Genomic DNA, 16,191 nt, shown 5'->3' with positions numbered 1-16,191 from the left:
TGGGGTCAATGTATTATATGGGGCGAGGAATGATAACACTGCTGCATTGTCATGGTGTGATTTTTGCTGATTTACAATATAAGCTCTCATGCTCGTTACATTCAATTCCGATGTTCTGTATGTGACGTTTAAGTGCTGATCCCAGAAACATCCTGTGGCTATTCCATATCAAAATCGTGGTCATATGAGGCATTAGTATAGCATTCAGTGGAGAGAAAAGGCCATTTAGGTCCAAGGAAAAACAGTTTTCAGTGAGCTACGGGTTCAGTGCTATACAGGAATTGTCATGCCAATGTGTTAATTGCATTCATAAGTAGGCTATTCCAATCAGGAAATAACTTAAGAATCCAAATGTCTTTAAGAAGATGTAAACAGATTTATTCTGACATCACATCAGACCATCACAACAATCCTATCTAGTCAATCTATCAACAGACTTTCATTGCTTACATAAACCTTTAAATAGGAACTGTAAATAGACTGTACATAATTAAAATAAATAATTCCCTATAAGACACTTGGTGTGTGTTAAGGATTTTGTGCCTGCTCCAAAACGTATTCTGTTGCTACAGGTCATGCAAAAAGTGTGATATATTGCACACTACCAGGTGATGCTGCAACTATTGCGTACATACTAGCAGAAAGAAAAGAGGTTTAAAAAAAAGAAGGTAGGAAGGCTGTGGAATCACATCTCAGTCTCAGCCAGTAGGCTCTCACCTAGACCTGACGTCAGCAGGACCATCTGGGGGTGGGAGTCTGCAAAGGGCAGAGACAACGGAAACGAGTTTAGGACTTCTACAACTAGCCTGGTTGCTAGCTATGTTCGTGCTTTAGCCAACTCCTTTGTCCTTGTAAGGGATGACAACGAGCAAGTTGGCCAAAGCACACACAGATCTGGCCACGCCTCATTCTTAAGCAAATGGATTAGGTTGTCCCCCCCCCCCAATTCTACAGATTGATTGAGTCATCATTTTGAGGTCATCACCTACATCGATGTTTCAGGTTTACAGACGCTTATTATACTAAATAATTTCTTTATAAATCTGCAAGACTCCAGAACAGAGCGCCACAGTGGAACTGTCCTGTCTAGAATATGACTAAGATGGGACAGGGAAGGAGAGCATTTTGGTTGGCCAGGTCAGCCCTTACTGCTGTGGGGGATCCAAGACGTTTTCTCCCTGGTGGGGATGGCAGCACTGCCTCGTGCCTCGCCCTCCTTGTCGTCGTCCTCCTCTCCCTCGGAGAGCAGGTCGGAAATCTGCTGCTGCAGCTCGGGGCTGATGGCGTTCTCAGCCAGGACCAGCACGCGCAGACAGGTGGGGTAGTTCTCCACCATTTCGAGGAAGACCTGAAGGTACAGGGGAGGGAGATTGTCATGAAGCACAGACAGGCTACAGTAGGGGTTGATAAGAAAACCTGATGGGTTTGTAGGTGTAGGTAGTTCTGCTTGCCAGTGGGGATTGATATTCCAGGTTATGAACTTACATTTAAGTGGTTTGTTTTTCTTGAATTACTTCAGCACGTAACAAGTCACTTCAATCCAGTGAAGTGAGGTGGGTCGGTGGCGAGGTAAGCACTGGCTATTAACAAAGCAAGATTTACTCACAAATAAACCTTGATGAAGCCCATGTTCACCATACAACGGAGCTCCAACAACCAGTGGCATAGGCTATTAACCCGAAATTGACAAACAATTTTCACCAAATGTAAATGCCAATGTAGCCAAAATAAACAAGCGATGACGGCATATTGCAAATCTTACAGAATGACACACTGCTCAACTCAGCCATATAGTACATCAATGTAGCATCCACAGTTACAACTGATTGGTGGCCAGTGGCGACACGTCATGCAGGGTAGGTGCATGTTATTTTGGCATTAATACATGTCACATATCAGTTTCCAAACAATGTCGAAATTAAGCCGCATACAAACATGGTCTCTTTCTTGCTTTCTTGAGTAAGGCAGCTCCAAAAATGCAGGCGTTTCAGCCTAGCTAGTGCTTTCTGTGGAGTGGGGCAGCCAGCCGAAAATACGGAGCGTAGGGGTTGGTAATGAGACTACTGCACCGTAAAATCTACGGGTAGAGGTAAAAAAAAAAAACATTGAGTGACATTAGAAGTGACCATCCAAGAAGCTTCAAGGTCATTGGCCACAGATAACATGATTTGACGTAATTTCATATCTACATGAGCTTTGATTGGACAAGCTAGAAGTCATCATGAATCAAGTCGACAATCTACTGGCAAATCCTTTTCAATCTTTGTCATATGAATAGAAATTATAGATAAAACGTATCGGTGCTCATCGGCCATTGGACAAGAACATTACAAAAGTTGGAAAGGAGTGGTTTGGAAGGAATCAGTGGCTAACTGCAAGCATTGCAAAGCAATCACTAGTCTGCTATTCAGTGGAGTGGGTGTTTTAAAAAGTCTGGGTTTAAGGGTCTCTTAAAAGGACAAACATTCAACACCATGTGACAGAAAAGGTTGAATACATTGGCCATGCTGTCAATCCAGCATAACTTCTAACGTGTTCTAAACAACTGGAAACTAAGGAAATGTGAAATCTCAGACGTTCAAGACAACTGGAAACTCGAGCTCCGACTGGGAAAATATATTTTGAACAGTCATCTAACTCGGAATTCCAAGTCGGGAACTCGGGCCTCTTTCTAGAGCTCCGACATGAAGATCACTGACGCCATGATTCAACCTTGTTTTTTTCAGTTCCCAGTTGTCTTGAAAGCACCAAAAATCCAGAGAATGCCAGACTTCGATGACAAAATTAGTCCATGAAGGACCGCTGTGCCACAAGTGAGCACAGCATAACAAGTTGAGTCCAAAAATGTATTGTATGCTGCTGCATAATGGTGTAATATGCCTGGGAGATATGTATACTGTAGCTAAGAAAGTAATACTAAGTGTATGTTGTGTAGTAAGCTGTTACTGGCCCATGTGCCTCACCCTAATAATATGAGGGGGAAAGGGACCCTAACTTAGCCTACTGTTCTGACTTGGTGGTGCACATGTAACTTATAGCCTGTTTTAAACATTGGATATTGTAAGAGCTTTCATTGTCTGCTTATATGCCCCCTTTATTTATCCTACTGTTCTGACTTGGTGAAAAGGGAGAATACTGTAAGAATGGCCCCATGTTATGAATTCTGTTGCTGTACATTTCAAAAGGGCTGAACAAATAGTTACATTGACTACGTCCGTCCGAGCTCGCTCATTGTCTTAATTGAAAATGACGGATTGCCTCTTATCTGCTAGTCGTCCCTTTATGCCATATCAAATCCAATTTTATTGGTCACATCCACATGGTTAGCAGATGTTATTGTGAGTGCAGCCAATGCTTGTGCCATAGCTTGTACATATCAATTGTCAGTAGAAATCATATTTGTTTAAGCAAGATAGCCATATCAGCTTTGTTTTTTAAAATTAAAGGCAATAAATGAAGCAATGTACTGTTTTGCTGCCAGACAAGGCAGCAAAACAGCACAGACATGTTTCATGCAGCGGTTCTTAGGGTTTGCCAACTACTACCGGAGGTTTATCCGGGGCTTTGGTCAGGTAGCGGATCCCATTACCTCTTTGCTGAAGGGGGGACCGGTGCGACTGCAGTGGTCAGCTGGGGCGGACGGGGCTTTTGGTCGCCTGAAGTCTCTGTTTACCTCGGCTCCTGTGTTGGCTCATCCTGATCCCTCCTTAGCGTTCATAGTAGAGGTGGACGCGTCCGAGGCTGGGATAGGAGCTGTGCTGTCTCAGCGCTCGGGTACGCCACAAAAACTCCACCCCGTGCGTTCTTTTCGAAGAAGCTCAGCCCGGCGGAGCGTAACTATGATGTGTGGGACCGGGAGCTGTTGGCTGTTGTCGGGGCTCTGAAAGCATGGAGGCATTGGCTTGAGGGGGATAAACATTCTCATTTGGACTGACCACCGCAATCTGGAGTACATCCGTGCGGTGAGGAGAATGAATCCTCGCTAGGCAAGGTGGGCCAGAGGAGCGGAGCGGTCCACGGATCCCACACTTCCGGCTTCTTGCCTGATGGCACCGGTGGTATGGGAGGTTGACACGGACATCGAGCGGGCGTTACGTGCGGAGCCCACTCCCACCCAGTGTCCGGTTGGACGTAAGTACATTCCGTCTGATGTTCGTGATCGATTGATCTGTTGGGCTCATACGTCACCTTCCTCTGGCCATCCTGGCATCGGTCGGGCAGTGCGCTGTCTTAGCGTGAAGTACTGGTGGCCCACTTTAGCTGAGGATGTGTTTCCTATTGCTCGGTGTGCGCCCAATGCAAGGCACCTAGACACCTGCCCAGAGGGAAATTACAACCCCTACCCGTTCCACAACGGCCGTGGTCACACCGATCTGTGGATTTCGTACCGGATCTCCCTCCGTCACAAGGAAACACCACGATTCTGGTTGTTGTGGATCGGTTTTCTAAGTCCTGCCATCTCATTCCTTTGCCCGGTCTCCCTACGGCCCTACAGACTGTGGAGGCCCTGTTTACACACGTCTTCCGGCACTACGGGGTGCCTGAGGATACAGTGTCCGATCGGGGTTCCCAGTTCACATCAAGGGTCTGGAGGGCATTCATGGAACGTCTGGGGGTCTCGGTCAGCCTGACCTCAGGGTTTCACCCCGAAAGGAATGGGCAGGTGGAGAGAGTTAACCAGGATGTGGGTAGGTTTCTGTTGTCTTATTGCCAGGACCGGCAGGGGGTGTGGTCAGCTTTCATCCCCTGGGCAGAGATGGCCCAAAACTCCCTCCGCCACTCCTCCACTAACCTGTCTCCGTTTCAGTGTGTACTAGGTTAGGACATCCTGGTGGAGGACATCCTGGTGGAGGACATCCTGGACCCTTTCTTACTACAGGAATTTCATCGTCTCCACCCAGATTGCCCTGCGCCTCGTCCTCCGGGTCGTCGCGCTGCTGGAGCCGCGCGTAAGGGGGGTGTACTGTCACGAATTCCGCTGAAGTTGGTGCCTCTCCTTGTTCGGGTGGCGTTCGGCGCTCGTCATCACCGGCTTTCTAGCTTCTACCGATCAATGTTTTCCATTTGTTATGTCTTGAGTGTACACACCTGGTTCCCATTAAGTTATTATTATTTCCCTATTTAACCCTCTGGTTCTCATTATGTTTTGTGCGTGATTGTTCCTGGTTTGTGTTAGGGTTTGTGATCCCTGCGTGGATTTATTTTTTCCTGATTATTTTCCCGAGTAAAGTTTGTTATTTTACTAAATTCTGTGTCCTGCGCCTTACTCCGTTCTCACCTCTGCACAACTAACACTTAATTTCTCAGAACAAGAATAGACTGATGAGTTTCAGAAGAAAGTTATTTGTTTCTGGCCATTTTGAGCCTGTAATCGAACCCCAAATGCTGATGCTCCAGATACACAACTAGTCTAAAGAAGGCCAGTTTTATTGCTTCTTTAATCAGAACAACAGTTTTTCAGCTGTGCTAACAATTGTAAAAGGGTTTTCTAGTGATCAATTAGCCTTTTAAAATGCTAAACTTGGATTAGCTAACACAACGTGCCATTGGAACACAGGAGTGATGGTTGCTGATAAATGGTCCTCTGTACGCCTATGTAGATATTCCATTAAAAATCATAGTAATTTACAACATTAACAATGTCAAAACTGTATTTCTGATCAATTTGATGTTATTTTAATGGACAAAAAAAATGTGCTTTTCTTTCAAAAACAAGGCCATTTCTAAGTGACCCCAAACTTTTCAACGGAAGTGTATATGTAATAAAGTTCTAACAAAATGTTCTTAACAATCGAAATGGCTGAAAAATGGAGTTCTAAACATAAAAAAACGTCTCATCAAAACTATTTTAGCTTGATAAATGAAATGCATTGTACATTTTGTAACTTTTTTTCATTTAGCAGAAGCTCTTACCTATAGTGACTTATAGAAGGCGCAATTAGGGTTAAGTACCTTGCTCAAGGACATATTGGCAGATTTCTTTCACCCAGTCGGCTCGGGGATTCTAACCAGCAACCTTCTGGTTACTGGCCCAACACTCTTAACCACTAGACTACCTGACGCAAAGAGATTCAACAGTAACATAACCGACAAATTGCAAAGGAAAATGCATTTTGGCCTACCTTTACTTATAAAGTATGTCCATTAGTTTGGTGAACCTCTCAGTGACAGCATTGTAGAAGTCACAGCAGAAAGGAAGGCATGACTACCCTGGTGCCTTTCCTGAGATTTTGAGCATAAAAACCACCAGAATCATTGAAAAAATTAATGAGAAAAAAAATAATGATCATATTTTTATATAACTGTATTTTTCCATGTGGCTTTTCATTGGGTGGTAGGTAGCCTAGTGGTTAGAGCGTTAGAGCGAAAGGTTGCAAGATCGAATCCCGAGCTGTGATAAGATATGTCGTTCTGCCCCTGAACAAGGCAGTTAACCCACTGTTCCTAGGCCCTCATTGAAAATAAGAATTTGTTCTTAACTGACTTGCCTAGTTAAATAAAGGAGAAACAAAACTGCCTTTTTTGATTAGATGATCACAGAGTAAGCACTGGCAGGGTAGTGAGGGCGGGCAGGCCCTCACTACCCTGCCTGCCCGCCCTCACTACCCTGCCTGCCCGACCTCACTACCCTGCCTGCCCGACCTCACTACCCTGCCTGCCCGACCTCACTACCCTGCCTGCCCGACCTCACTACCCTGCCTGCCCTACCCTGCCTGCCCGACCTCACTACCCTGCCTGCCCGACCTCACTACCCTGCCTGCCCGACCTCACTACCCTGCCTGCCCGACCTCACTACCCTGCCTGCCCTCACTGCTTCAATGTCAATAGGTATATGTATTTATTTGCTCGGATACACAGAATCGGTCTGAAAAGCTGTGTACAAATGTTTTTTCTTAGTGTGGATTTACATGTAAAGCCAGTCTCTTTATAAATCAGCTAGCTTTAAACTGGAGAGGGACTAGCTAGAAAATGAATTAAACGTTTTGAAATGGATAAGTTGTCCGTAAGGGTACTTGCTATCCGAGATCCTTGGGATTTCCCTACACCATTGAAGTTGAAATGTAAAATGGTTAAGGTTAGGGTTTAGGGTAGGGACGTCCCAAAGATTCCAGATAGCACTAAACGTACGTAAGCCTTGAACACTTTTCAATAGGCCACAGCTGGTGAAGTGCTTTGTGGGAGAAGAGTATCTTCGCACAGCTGCAAGTAAGCACACCTACACTGCAAATGAGATTCAGGGTCATGGGTCAATAACAGTGAGAATGTGAGAGGGAGACATGGGGCAAATCTTGATTGCATACTCCTCACGTCCTCTCTCCTCGCCTCCTTCTCAAAACCCATTGGAGGTGCAGGTTGGAGGGGAGGGACCTCTGGCTTTCTCATCCAATGAGCTTCATCTCCGTAGAAAGTGGACTGACTTCAAAATTAGACCAACATAAGAAGAGGCCTCTGCTATGACAACTGTTCACTTGGGTGATTTAATATGCAGCGGCCTCAATTAGTGGATGTAACTCAGTTAAATCTACAAAATAAGTGGGATGGCAAAATGTAAATGTTCACATTAAAGGTCATTTTTTTAAAGGGATTATAAGAGGGTAGGTAAAAAGCTAACTGCTTAACATTTCTGAAAATAAATGAAAGTCCATCAAAAACTATATCTTTTAACTGATGATTGGCATGAGTATTGCTGGAAATTGGCGCCACATTTAAGGGTCATTGAACATTAATTAGGTAATGAGGAACGTAAACTAGATAATTTATAGTATACCTCCCCCAATAGAATGAGTTTTAACTCATAATGAAACTACATCAGATGTCTTCTCACTGTCTTTGTAAAATGTTTTTCACACTCTGTGGTGCTGATGACGTTGCTCTGGTGGTGGTGATGTTGATGATGTTACAGACCTGTGCTGACTGATTTGAGAGTCCTGTTCCCTCCAGATCCAACACCTCCAGAGTTCTGCTGGACGCCACAGCCACTGCTAGCATACCTGCAATCTGGTCCCCTGGAACCCCAACACAACCAAAACATGAGAGTTCAGAAGGTGAATCTGTCAATTGAGCATTGCAGAAAGCTGATTGATGTGTTTGTTGTCATTGACCCCGAACGACAGATTTGGACCGGACACAGATTAGTAATTGCATAATCAGTTAATTTATTCCTAAAGGATGAAGCTGATGAAGTATACACTATGTTTCGGCTTTCACCTTCACCAGGCATATGCACGTCATTTCAACATGATACCTATTGTAGAAACCATAACTCAACACCTAGCGACCTCATGAAGGGGTTTGGATATCTTGGCGTAATGGCTAAGGTGTTGGGTTGACAGTAGCTAGAGCCGGGTTCGAGTCCCGTGTTCCGTACATTGGTGTCAGAAGTGGGATGGTTTCGATTAGTTTATTAGGATACCCATGCACATGCATCTGCTAATCTTCCTGGGGTCCACATAAAACACAAAAATACATGATAAAGTACAGAAATAGACAAGAACAACATAAGATATTACATTTAATTCAAAAGAAAAACATTGGCTCAAACGCATTAAGGAGGAAAGAAATTACACAAATGAACTTTTAACAAGGCTCACCTTTTAATTGAAATGCATTCCAGGTGACTACATCATGAAGCTGGTTGAGAGAATGCCAAGAGTGTGCAAAGCGGTCATCAAGGCAAAGGGTTGCTACTTTGAAGAATCTCAAATGTGAAATATATTTTGATTTGTTTTGACACTTTTTTGGTTACTACATGATTCCATGTGTGTTATTTAATAGTTTATGTATTCAGTATTATTCTACAATGTAGAAAATAGTCTAAATAAAGAAAAGCCCTTGAATGAGTAGGTGTGTCCAAACTTTTGACTGGTACTGTAAATATTAGGACGAGCAATGTCGGAGTGGCATTGACTAAAATACAGTGTGTGTGTGTGTGTATATATATATATATATATATATATATACACACACACACACACACACACATACACACACACACACACACACACACACACACACACACACACACACACACACACATACATATATATATACACACATACATACACACATACATACATACTACACACATACACACTGTTATATACAGTACAGTTAAATTAGATATTTTAAGCTAAACTTGCTTTTTGCCTGAGTATACTCTGGTGGCAGACCATTCCAGGATAACATGGCTCTATACATAACTGAGTGACACATTAAATATGTTTTTGGTTTGGGTACCGTAAAATAACCCCATAGTGGCATGTCTGGTGGGGTATGTAAATCTGTTTGAAGTGTATGCAAATAGATTATACAAGTGGTTAGGCATTTTCAACACAAAATGTTTCTTAAAACTTCTTAGGGCTGAGATCCCACTAACGGGATCAATATGACAACAGCCAGTGAAAGTGCAGGGCGCAAAATTCAAAACAGAAATCTCATAATTAAAATTCCTCAGACATACAAGTATTTCACACCATTTTAAAGATACACTTCTTGTTAATCCCACCAGTGTCCGATTTCAAATAGGTTTTACGGCGAAAGCACCACAAACGATTATGTTAGGTCAGAGCCAAGTCACAGAAAAACACAGGCATTTTTCCAGCTAAAGAGAGGAGTCACAAAAAGCACAAATAAAGATAAAATTAATCACTAACCTTTGACGATCTTCATCATATGACACTCATAGGACTTCATGTTACACAATACATGTATGTTTTGTTCGATAAAGTTCATATTTATATCAAAACATCTCAGTATACATTGGCGCGTTATGTTCAGTAGTTCCAAAAACATCTGGTGATTTTGCAGAGAGCCACAACAATTTACAGAAATACTCATTATAAATGTTGATGAAAATACAAGTGTGATACGTGGAACTTTAGATACACTTCTCCTTAATACAACTGCTGTGTCAGATTTCAAAAAAGCTTTACGGAAAAAGCAAACCATGAGACCAAACAAACCAAAAAGATATCCTCTATATTGTGCAGTCAACAGAAGTCAGAAATAACATTTGAAATATTCACTTACCTTTGATGATCTTCATCAGAATGCACTCCTAGGAATCCCAGTTCCACAATAAATGTTTGTTTTGTTCGATAATGTCCATTTATGTCCAAATAGCTACTTTTGTTAGCACATTTTGTAAACAAAAACAAACTCATGAAGCGCGTTCACTAGGAGCAGACGAAATGTCAAAGAGTTCTGTTACAGTCTGTAGAAACATGTCAAACGATGTATAGAATCAATCTTTTGGATGTTTAAAACATAAATCTTCAATAATGTTCCAACCGGAGAATTCCTTTGTCTGTAGAATTGCGATGGAACAGAGCTCGCTCTCACGTGAACAAGCGTCACGAGCTCAAGGCATTCTGCCAGACCTCTGACTCATTCCCCTCTCATTCGGCCCCACTTCACAGTAGAAAAATCAAACCAGGTTCTAAAGACTGTTGACATCTAGTGGAAGCTTTAGGAAGTGCAACATCACCAATATCCCACTGTATCTTCAATAGGGAATGAGTTGAAAAATGACCAAACTCAGATTTACCACTTCCTGGTTGGATTTTTTCTCAGGTTTTTGCCTGCCATATGAGTTCTGTTATACTCACAGACATCATTCAAACTGTTTAAGAAACTTCAGAGGTTTTTCAATCCAAACAATAAGCATATATTAGCAACTGGGACTGAGTAGCAGGCAGTTTACTCTGGGCACCTTATTCATCCAAGCTACTCAATACTGCTCCCAGCCATAAGAAGTTAAAAAGAGTAAATTTCTCCTAAACCAAGAAAGACTATCATTCATGTTGTTGATGTTAGTTGTGTGTGTAGTTAAGGGCAAGGCGTGCTGCTTTGTTTTGAGCCTACTGAAGCTTTGCTAGGTCTTTCTTTGCTGCACTGGGTAAAAAAGCTATTTTACAACCTTTGTTGTAATAATTGTGTTGTTTGCTCTATAACCTATTCGTTCATACACCCCCGTGATATACAATAAGGCAGTGACAACAAAAAGAAAACAATGACACAGTGACAAAACCGGAGAGAAACATCTGTCCGGTGAAGTCCACAAAATATAAAATATTTAGTGTAACAAACAGTTATATCACCTGCGGCATTGTCAAGCATGTTAATGTTTGACAGTTTACTAATCAACTACTGATTTAGAACCACAGAGTTACCGCAAGTCAGCACAAAGACAACAAGAGCACTGCCTCCGCTATTCCAGCACCATTTAAACATCAGATCAACAAGGTTATAAATGTTTAGTTTAATACACTGAAAACAAACTTAAAGATACCAAAAAACCAGGGGCGCAACTTTGGTTTTAGAAGTGGATGGGGGAGGCATAACTTTTTTTTCTCTTTTATTCTAGTTGGATAAACACTCCAAACAGCCTAATCGACCGTTCGGAGGCCTTCACATGGTCCTAAAGCACACCATTGAAATGTAATACAAAACGAGGCAATTATAAAACTGGGAGGGACAAAAATGTAATTTCATAATTTTGGGGGGGACATGTCCCCCGTCCCTAGTGAAGGTTGCGCCCCTGCCAAATACTATTTTGTCCAATAAATGTTGCTAAATATCATGTGGCTGTCCATGCTAATGATTTCCGTCTGTGTGTGCATGCGCAAGTATAACAAAAAACGTTGACACCTACTTGTAGTCTAGTTGAACGCTCTCTATCATGTTGGCAAAACGGTCTATGGCTCTGTCATACAGTACACTTTCAGTTTGTGTTGTCCAAGGCTGCCGAGCTACAGTGCTTGCTAGCCAAACTTCCTCGCATGGGCAACAAAGTCCAAATCCACATTTCCATCCATGGCTAAGGAAAGGGACGATTTAGCGAGCTAGCTACTGCAAGACATCAACACATACAGAATCTCTCCCCATCGTCGTCAATATGACTTGACCACCCTATGTTACTCCTAGTTACGCTTCTTCAACGTGTTCAATGGTCACATCCTTTGTGCACAATTCCAGTTGATGTTTAGCTCTAAGAGAATGTTTTGAACCAAATACATAATGCTTTTGGTTTTAGATGTATTTCAAATCAGTTCATTGTTTATTACAATATATCAAATGGTGCCCGTGAGGCGGTTCACGTGAGGGACTCGGTATAGAAAATAGTAGGGACACGCTCTCCCGAAGAAATTGGGTAGTGTAACCACCTTAACCCAACACCTAGCGACATCATAGAGGGATTCAGATCTCATGGCTTAACAGCTAAGGTGTTGGGTTGGCAGTAGCCAAACTCAGATTTGAGTCCTGATTGGGGCTACCCCCCAGTCATTAGGAATGTCATTGACAACCCATATTTCAGATGGATGAAATCTGAACGTTTTACACTGTATACTTGCTCCAAAATGACCATAGACGTATAATTCTGTATCACGTGTGCCCTCTAAAATTCAATTTAAACTTAAATGGGGACAACATGACTGCGTTCACACAGGCAGCCCAATTCTAAACTTTTTCCCACTAATTGGTCTTTTGACCAATCAAATCAGAATTGGGCTGCCTTTGTAAACACTATGTTCCTAAAAATGACCTGCTTTCCTATTTCTCTGTAGTGCAAGCAGCCAGGGGGTTGTCATGGAGACGCACCTGAATAAATAAAATAAAAAATGGTAATGCAGGAGGCAACTGGCCCATAAAATGGACGTCTTTGGTATCTCAGGAGTGTTTCACCTCTGAAAAAGTCCCATAACACATAATGGCACAAAAGTTATTTTTTCCAATGCTTGAAGTTCATATTGATTATCCAAAGTTAAAAAGATTTGCATCTCAGTTAAGTCAATAAGAATCTGATTCCTTTTAAGCTGATTCCATATTAAGAAACTAACCGATATAAAGTACAGTAATTGGTTTTGTGTCCTGGTGATTGGTTCTTACCCAGGGGGTTGTAGTCCAAGTTGAGGACTCGGAGCTGGGAGCTGTGGGCCACAGCGATGGCCAGGCGGGCCCATCCCTTGGTTGTGATGCTGGGGTTCGCACTAAGAGTCAGCTCTCTAAGCCCTGTGGGACAGGCTGTCCATCACCATCAAATGACCATCAACTGAGTATAGGCAGAGCCTCATATAACCATATATTATATGTATTATACTCCATTATCGTGTAACTTGAGTCTAATTGTTAACACTACAACGTTTAACACATAATGCCTTCATAAAATCCTTTATAAGGCCTATATAGATGCTTCAGAAATCACTCATAAGCAAATGTCATGCTACATAAAGGACGGCAAAAGATCATTGTGACAGATCTATGTCGTGTCCAATAACAACTTTATGAATGTTCTATAAACCCTTTATGAGTTGTACATTTGTCTGGACTGTATTTTCTATAATCAAAAAAATGTGTTAACCCACACACGCACTTAGAGAGGACTTCTACACTAGCCTATTGTTTCCAACCACTGTCCCCCGGCAGGCCAGGTTCAGAGTCTGACAGCCCAGTAACAGTGAGAGCAGTGTGGAGTGGCTGTACCTGACTTGGCCCCATCCGGAGGCAGCATGGCACAGATAAGCCGCAGTGCCTCATCCCCCAGCATACAGTCCCCCAGGTCCAGAGACACCAGTGAAGGGTGAGTGGACAATGCAGTGTTGAGGGTGACCAATCCTGCATCTAGGAGGGGGCTTCCATGGAGACTGTGGCATAGGAGAGATGGGAGGAGAGAGAAATGCAGAATATCAGTCAATACAACAATTCCAATGAAGACCTGCCAATTCATTCACCTTTCAATCTGGATAAAGCATCAAATTGACATCAACTTGAGTTCATGCTCATGTGCATAATCATGGTAATTGGCGGTCAGGTCCCCCATTTAATGCCTTGGACAGCTTTTACTGGATCACAAATTGAGGCACCCATACTGATTACAATTAGTTAATAGACTACAGTAGCCATATCAACCTCTAACATCAACCAATCAATCAGTCAGACCGACACACCTTATTCATTGTGATCTACTAGGCTACTTACAAAAGGGTCTGGATCGATCTGTTTGTCTTGAGTGCATCTGCGAGATGCTTGGTTCGGTTGATGGTGGAGACCACACCGAGGTTCATGTTGAGTTGCGCCAGTGAGTGGGACTCCGCCACACCACGACACACCCGTCCAAAGTCTCGGTCCGAAAGCTGACATCCCCTGATTGACAGAAGCCTCACACTGTTCTCTTTCAGGCTGTCACAAATATCCTTGATCTCAGCTCCCGACAGTGTCTCTCCCGTTATTTGAATAGAACCTGGTAGCATTTTGGTAAATGTGTCTACTAGGCTACATGACATTCGAGGTTTGTGCCCAGTTAAGAAATACGTGCATTTTAAGCATAGGCATACAACTATCCGACGTTGGTGGGCTGTTAAATGACATCTCAAAGTCAATATGCTACTGTTTAGGATATACGATATTTACCACAAATCTGCAAGCCTCTCAAGTGTTGCAGCTGGTTTAATTGAGCGTTTCTTATTAGGCTATGGATAGAGGAAAAGCACGCAAGGTGGGTTTTCTGAAGTTAAATCGATCATAAACCCCATGCGCTGTTTCAAGCCCTGACATCATAACCTACTGCTACAATGTAGCTAAATACTTAGCGATTCTTCTGTACCCCGCAGGCCATGGATTGATACATTTGTCCGTACATACTAGACACGTTCAAGGAAAATATAATGTGCCGTTTTCCAGGTCCTCATGCATAACAAACGGTTTGCGTTCCTGTCATGTTTAGAGCTTCGGTTTATAGCGCTAACGCGAAGGCGATCGTTTGTTTGCCACGGTTGCAGTTATCGGTTATGCACACACTTCTTGGTGTCATCAGAAACGGCATTGCAATAGTGTCTGTCACATGTTGTTCTCAATTAGCTTACTATACTAATGCAGTCTTCCTCATTCAGGGCGCGTGCGCGCACCCTCCTCCCCGAAGCGTCTGTGTGGCTGCAGTGACCTCGGGAAACATTGCAGGGCTGAGCAAATGTTTCTCCAGAAGGAAAAATGCAAGTCGAGGGCAAAGATGGCCGTGTTCTCAATATAGTATTGCTATTGATCACGTGCTGTGCTGGTCTGCCCTGCCCAAATACATCACCTGGCTGTCTGTACCACACCCATAGCCCTTGGTCTTTACATTGGATTTCCTCAAATTAGTGCATAGTGTAACATGATCACCAAATAGATAGGCATGTTATAAAACTTTTCCCAATTAAAAAGTTTTGTAATATTACCAGAATTATTACACTACATTGTGTTTTTAATTTAGCAGTAAAAGTACCTCAATAGGCCTATAATAAACTCATGAGAACCGTAACATTGTACTGTTCTCTGGGTCAAACACAAGATGGCCCCTTAAATAATACATTGCTCACTAAAATAACACATCCTAGATCTGAATGAATTAAATATTCTTATTAAATACTTTTTTCTTTACATAGTTGAACGTGCTGACAACAAAATCACACACAAATTATCAATGAAAATCAAATTTATCAACCCATGGAGGTCTGGATTTGGAGTCACACTCAAAATTAAAGTGGAAAACCACACTACAGGCTGATCCAACTTTGATGTAATGTCCTTAAAACCACTCAAAATGAGGCTCAGTAGTGTGTGTGGCCTCCACGTGCCCGTATGACCTCCCTACAACGCCTGGGCATGCTCCTGATGAGGTGGCGGATGGTCTCCTGAGGGATCTCCTCCCAGACCTGGACTAAAGCATCCGCCAACTCCTGGACAGTCTGTGGTGCAACGTGGTGTTGGTGGATGGAGCGAGACATGATGTGCTCCCAGATGTGCTCAATTGGATTCAGGTCTGGGGAACGGGCGGGCCAGTCCATAGCATCAATGCCTTCCTCTTGCAGGAACTGCTGACACACTCCAGCCACATGAGGTCTAGCATTGTCTTGCATTAGGAGGAACCCAGGGCCAACCGCACCAGCATATGGTCTCACAAGGGGTCAGAGGATCTCATCTCGGTACCTAATGGCATTCAGGCTACCTCTGGCGAGCACATGAGGGCTGTGCTGCTCCCCAAAGAAATGCCACCCCACACCATGACTGACCCACCGCCAAACCGGTCATGCTGGAGGATGTTGCAGGCAGCAGAACGTTCTCCTCGGCGTCTCCAGACTCTGTCACGTCTGTCACGTGCTCAGTGTGAACCTGCTTTCATCTGTAAAGAGCACAGGGCGCCAGTGGCGAATTTGC

General features: G+C 43.1%; 1 protein-coding gene across 2 annotated transcripts; it reads right to left on the bottom strand.

Annotated features, from left to right (window-relative positions):
* Window positions 1-356: 356 nt before the first annotated feature.
* On the bottom strand, window positions 357-15,010 carry LOC110502358 (leucine-rich repeat-containing protein 73). 2 transcript variants are annotated; one of them, XM_021580317.2, is made up of 6 exons: window positions 13,978-15,010; window positions 13,483-13,643; window positions 12,889-13,023; window positions 7,906-8,006; window positions 1,150-1,348; window positions 357-756 (listed from the first exon to the last, which is right to left on the bottom strand). In XM_021580317.2, exons 1-6 carry the CDS (start codon window positions 14,280-14,282, stop codon window positions 686-688), a joined length of 972 nt encoding a protein of 323 aa, XP_021435992.1. In that variant the 5' UTR covers window positions 14,283-15,010; the 3' UTR covers window positions 357-685. The 2 variants fall into 2 exon arrangements, with proteins under 2 accessions (XP_021435992.1, XP_021435994.1); XM_021580319.2 differs by having other exon boundaries at window positions 12,889-13,011; window positions 13,978-15,008.
* Window positions 15,011-16,191: the final 1,181 nt, after the last annotated feature.

This window comes from Oncorhynchus mykiss, chromosome 23 (genome assembly GCF_013265735.2).
Source record: "Oncorhynchus mykiss isolate Arlee chromosome 23, USDA_OmykA_1.1, whole genome shotgun sequence".
Taxonomy (NCBI): domain Eukaryota; kingdom Metazoa; phylum Chordata; class Actinopteri; order Salmoniformes; family Salmonidae; genus Oncorhynchus; species Oncorhynchus mykiss.
Note: the sequence above shows the minus strand (reverse complement) of the source record. Positions and strands in the feature narration are given on the sequence as shown.

Excerpts from the sequence above, each read along its gene's own strand:
- LOC110502358 (XM_021580317.2), bottom strand. The coding sequence starts at position 14,282 with ATGTCATGTAGCCTAGTAGACACATTTACCAAAATGCTACCAGGTTCT. Across the intron at positions 13,644-13,977 it reads AGATCGATCCAGACCCTTTT|TCTCCATGGAAGCCCCCTCC; the intron begins GTAAGTAGCCTA and ends CCTATGCCACAG. Across the intron at positions 757-1,149 it reads GTCTTGGATCCCCCACAGCA|ACTCCCACCCCCAGATGGTC; the intron begins GTAAGGGCTGAC and ends TGCCCTTTGCAG.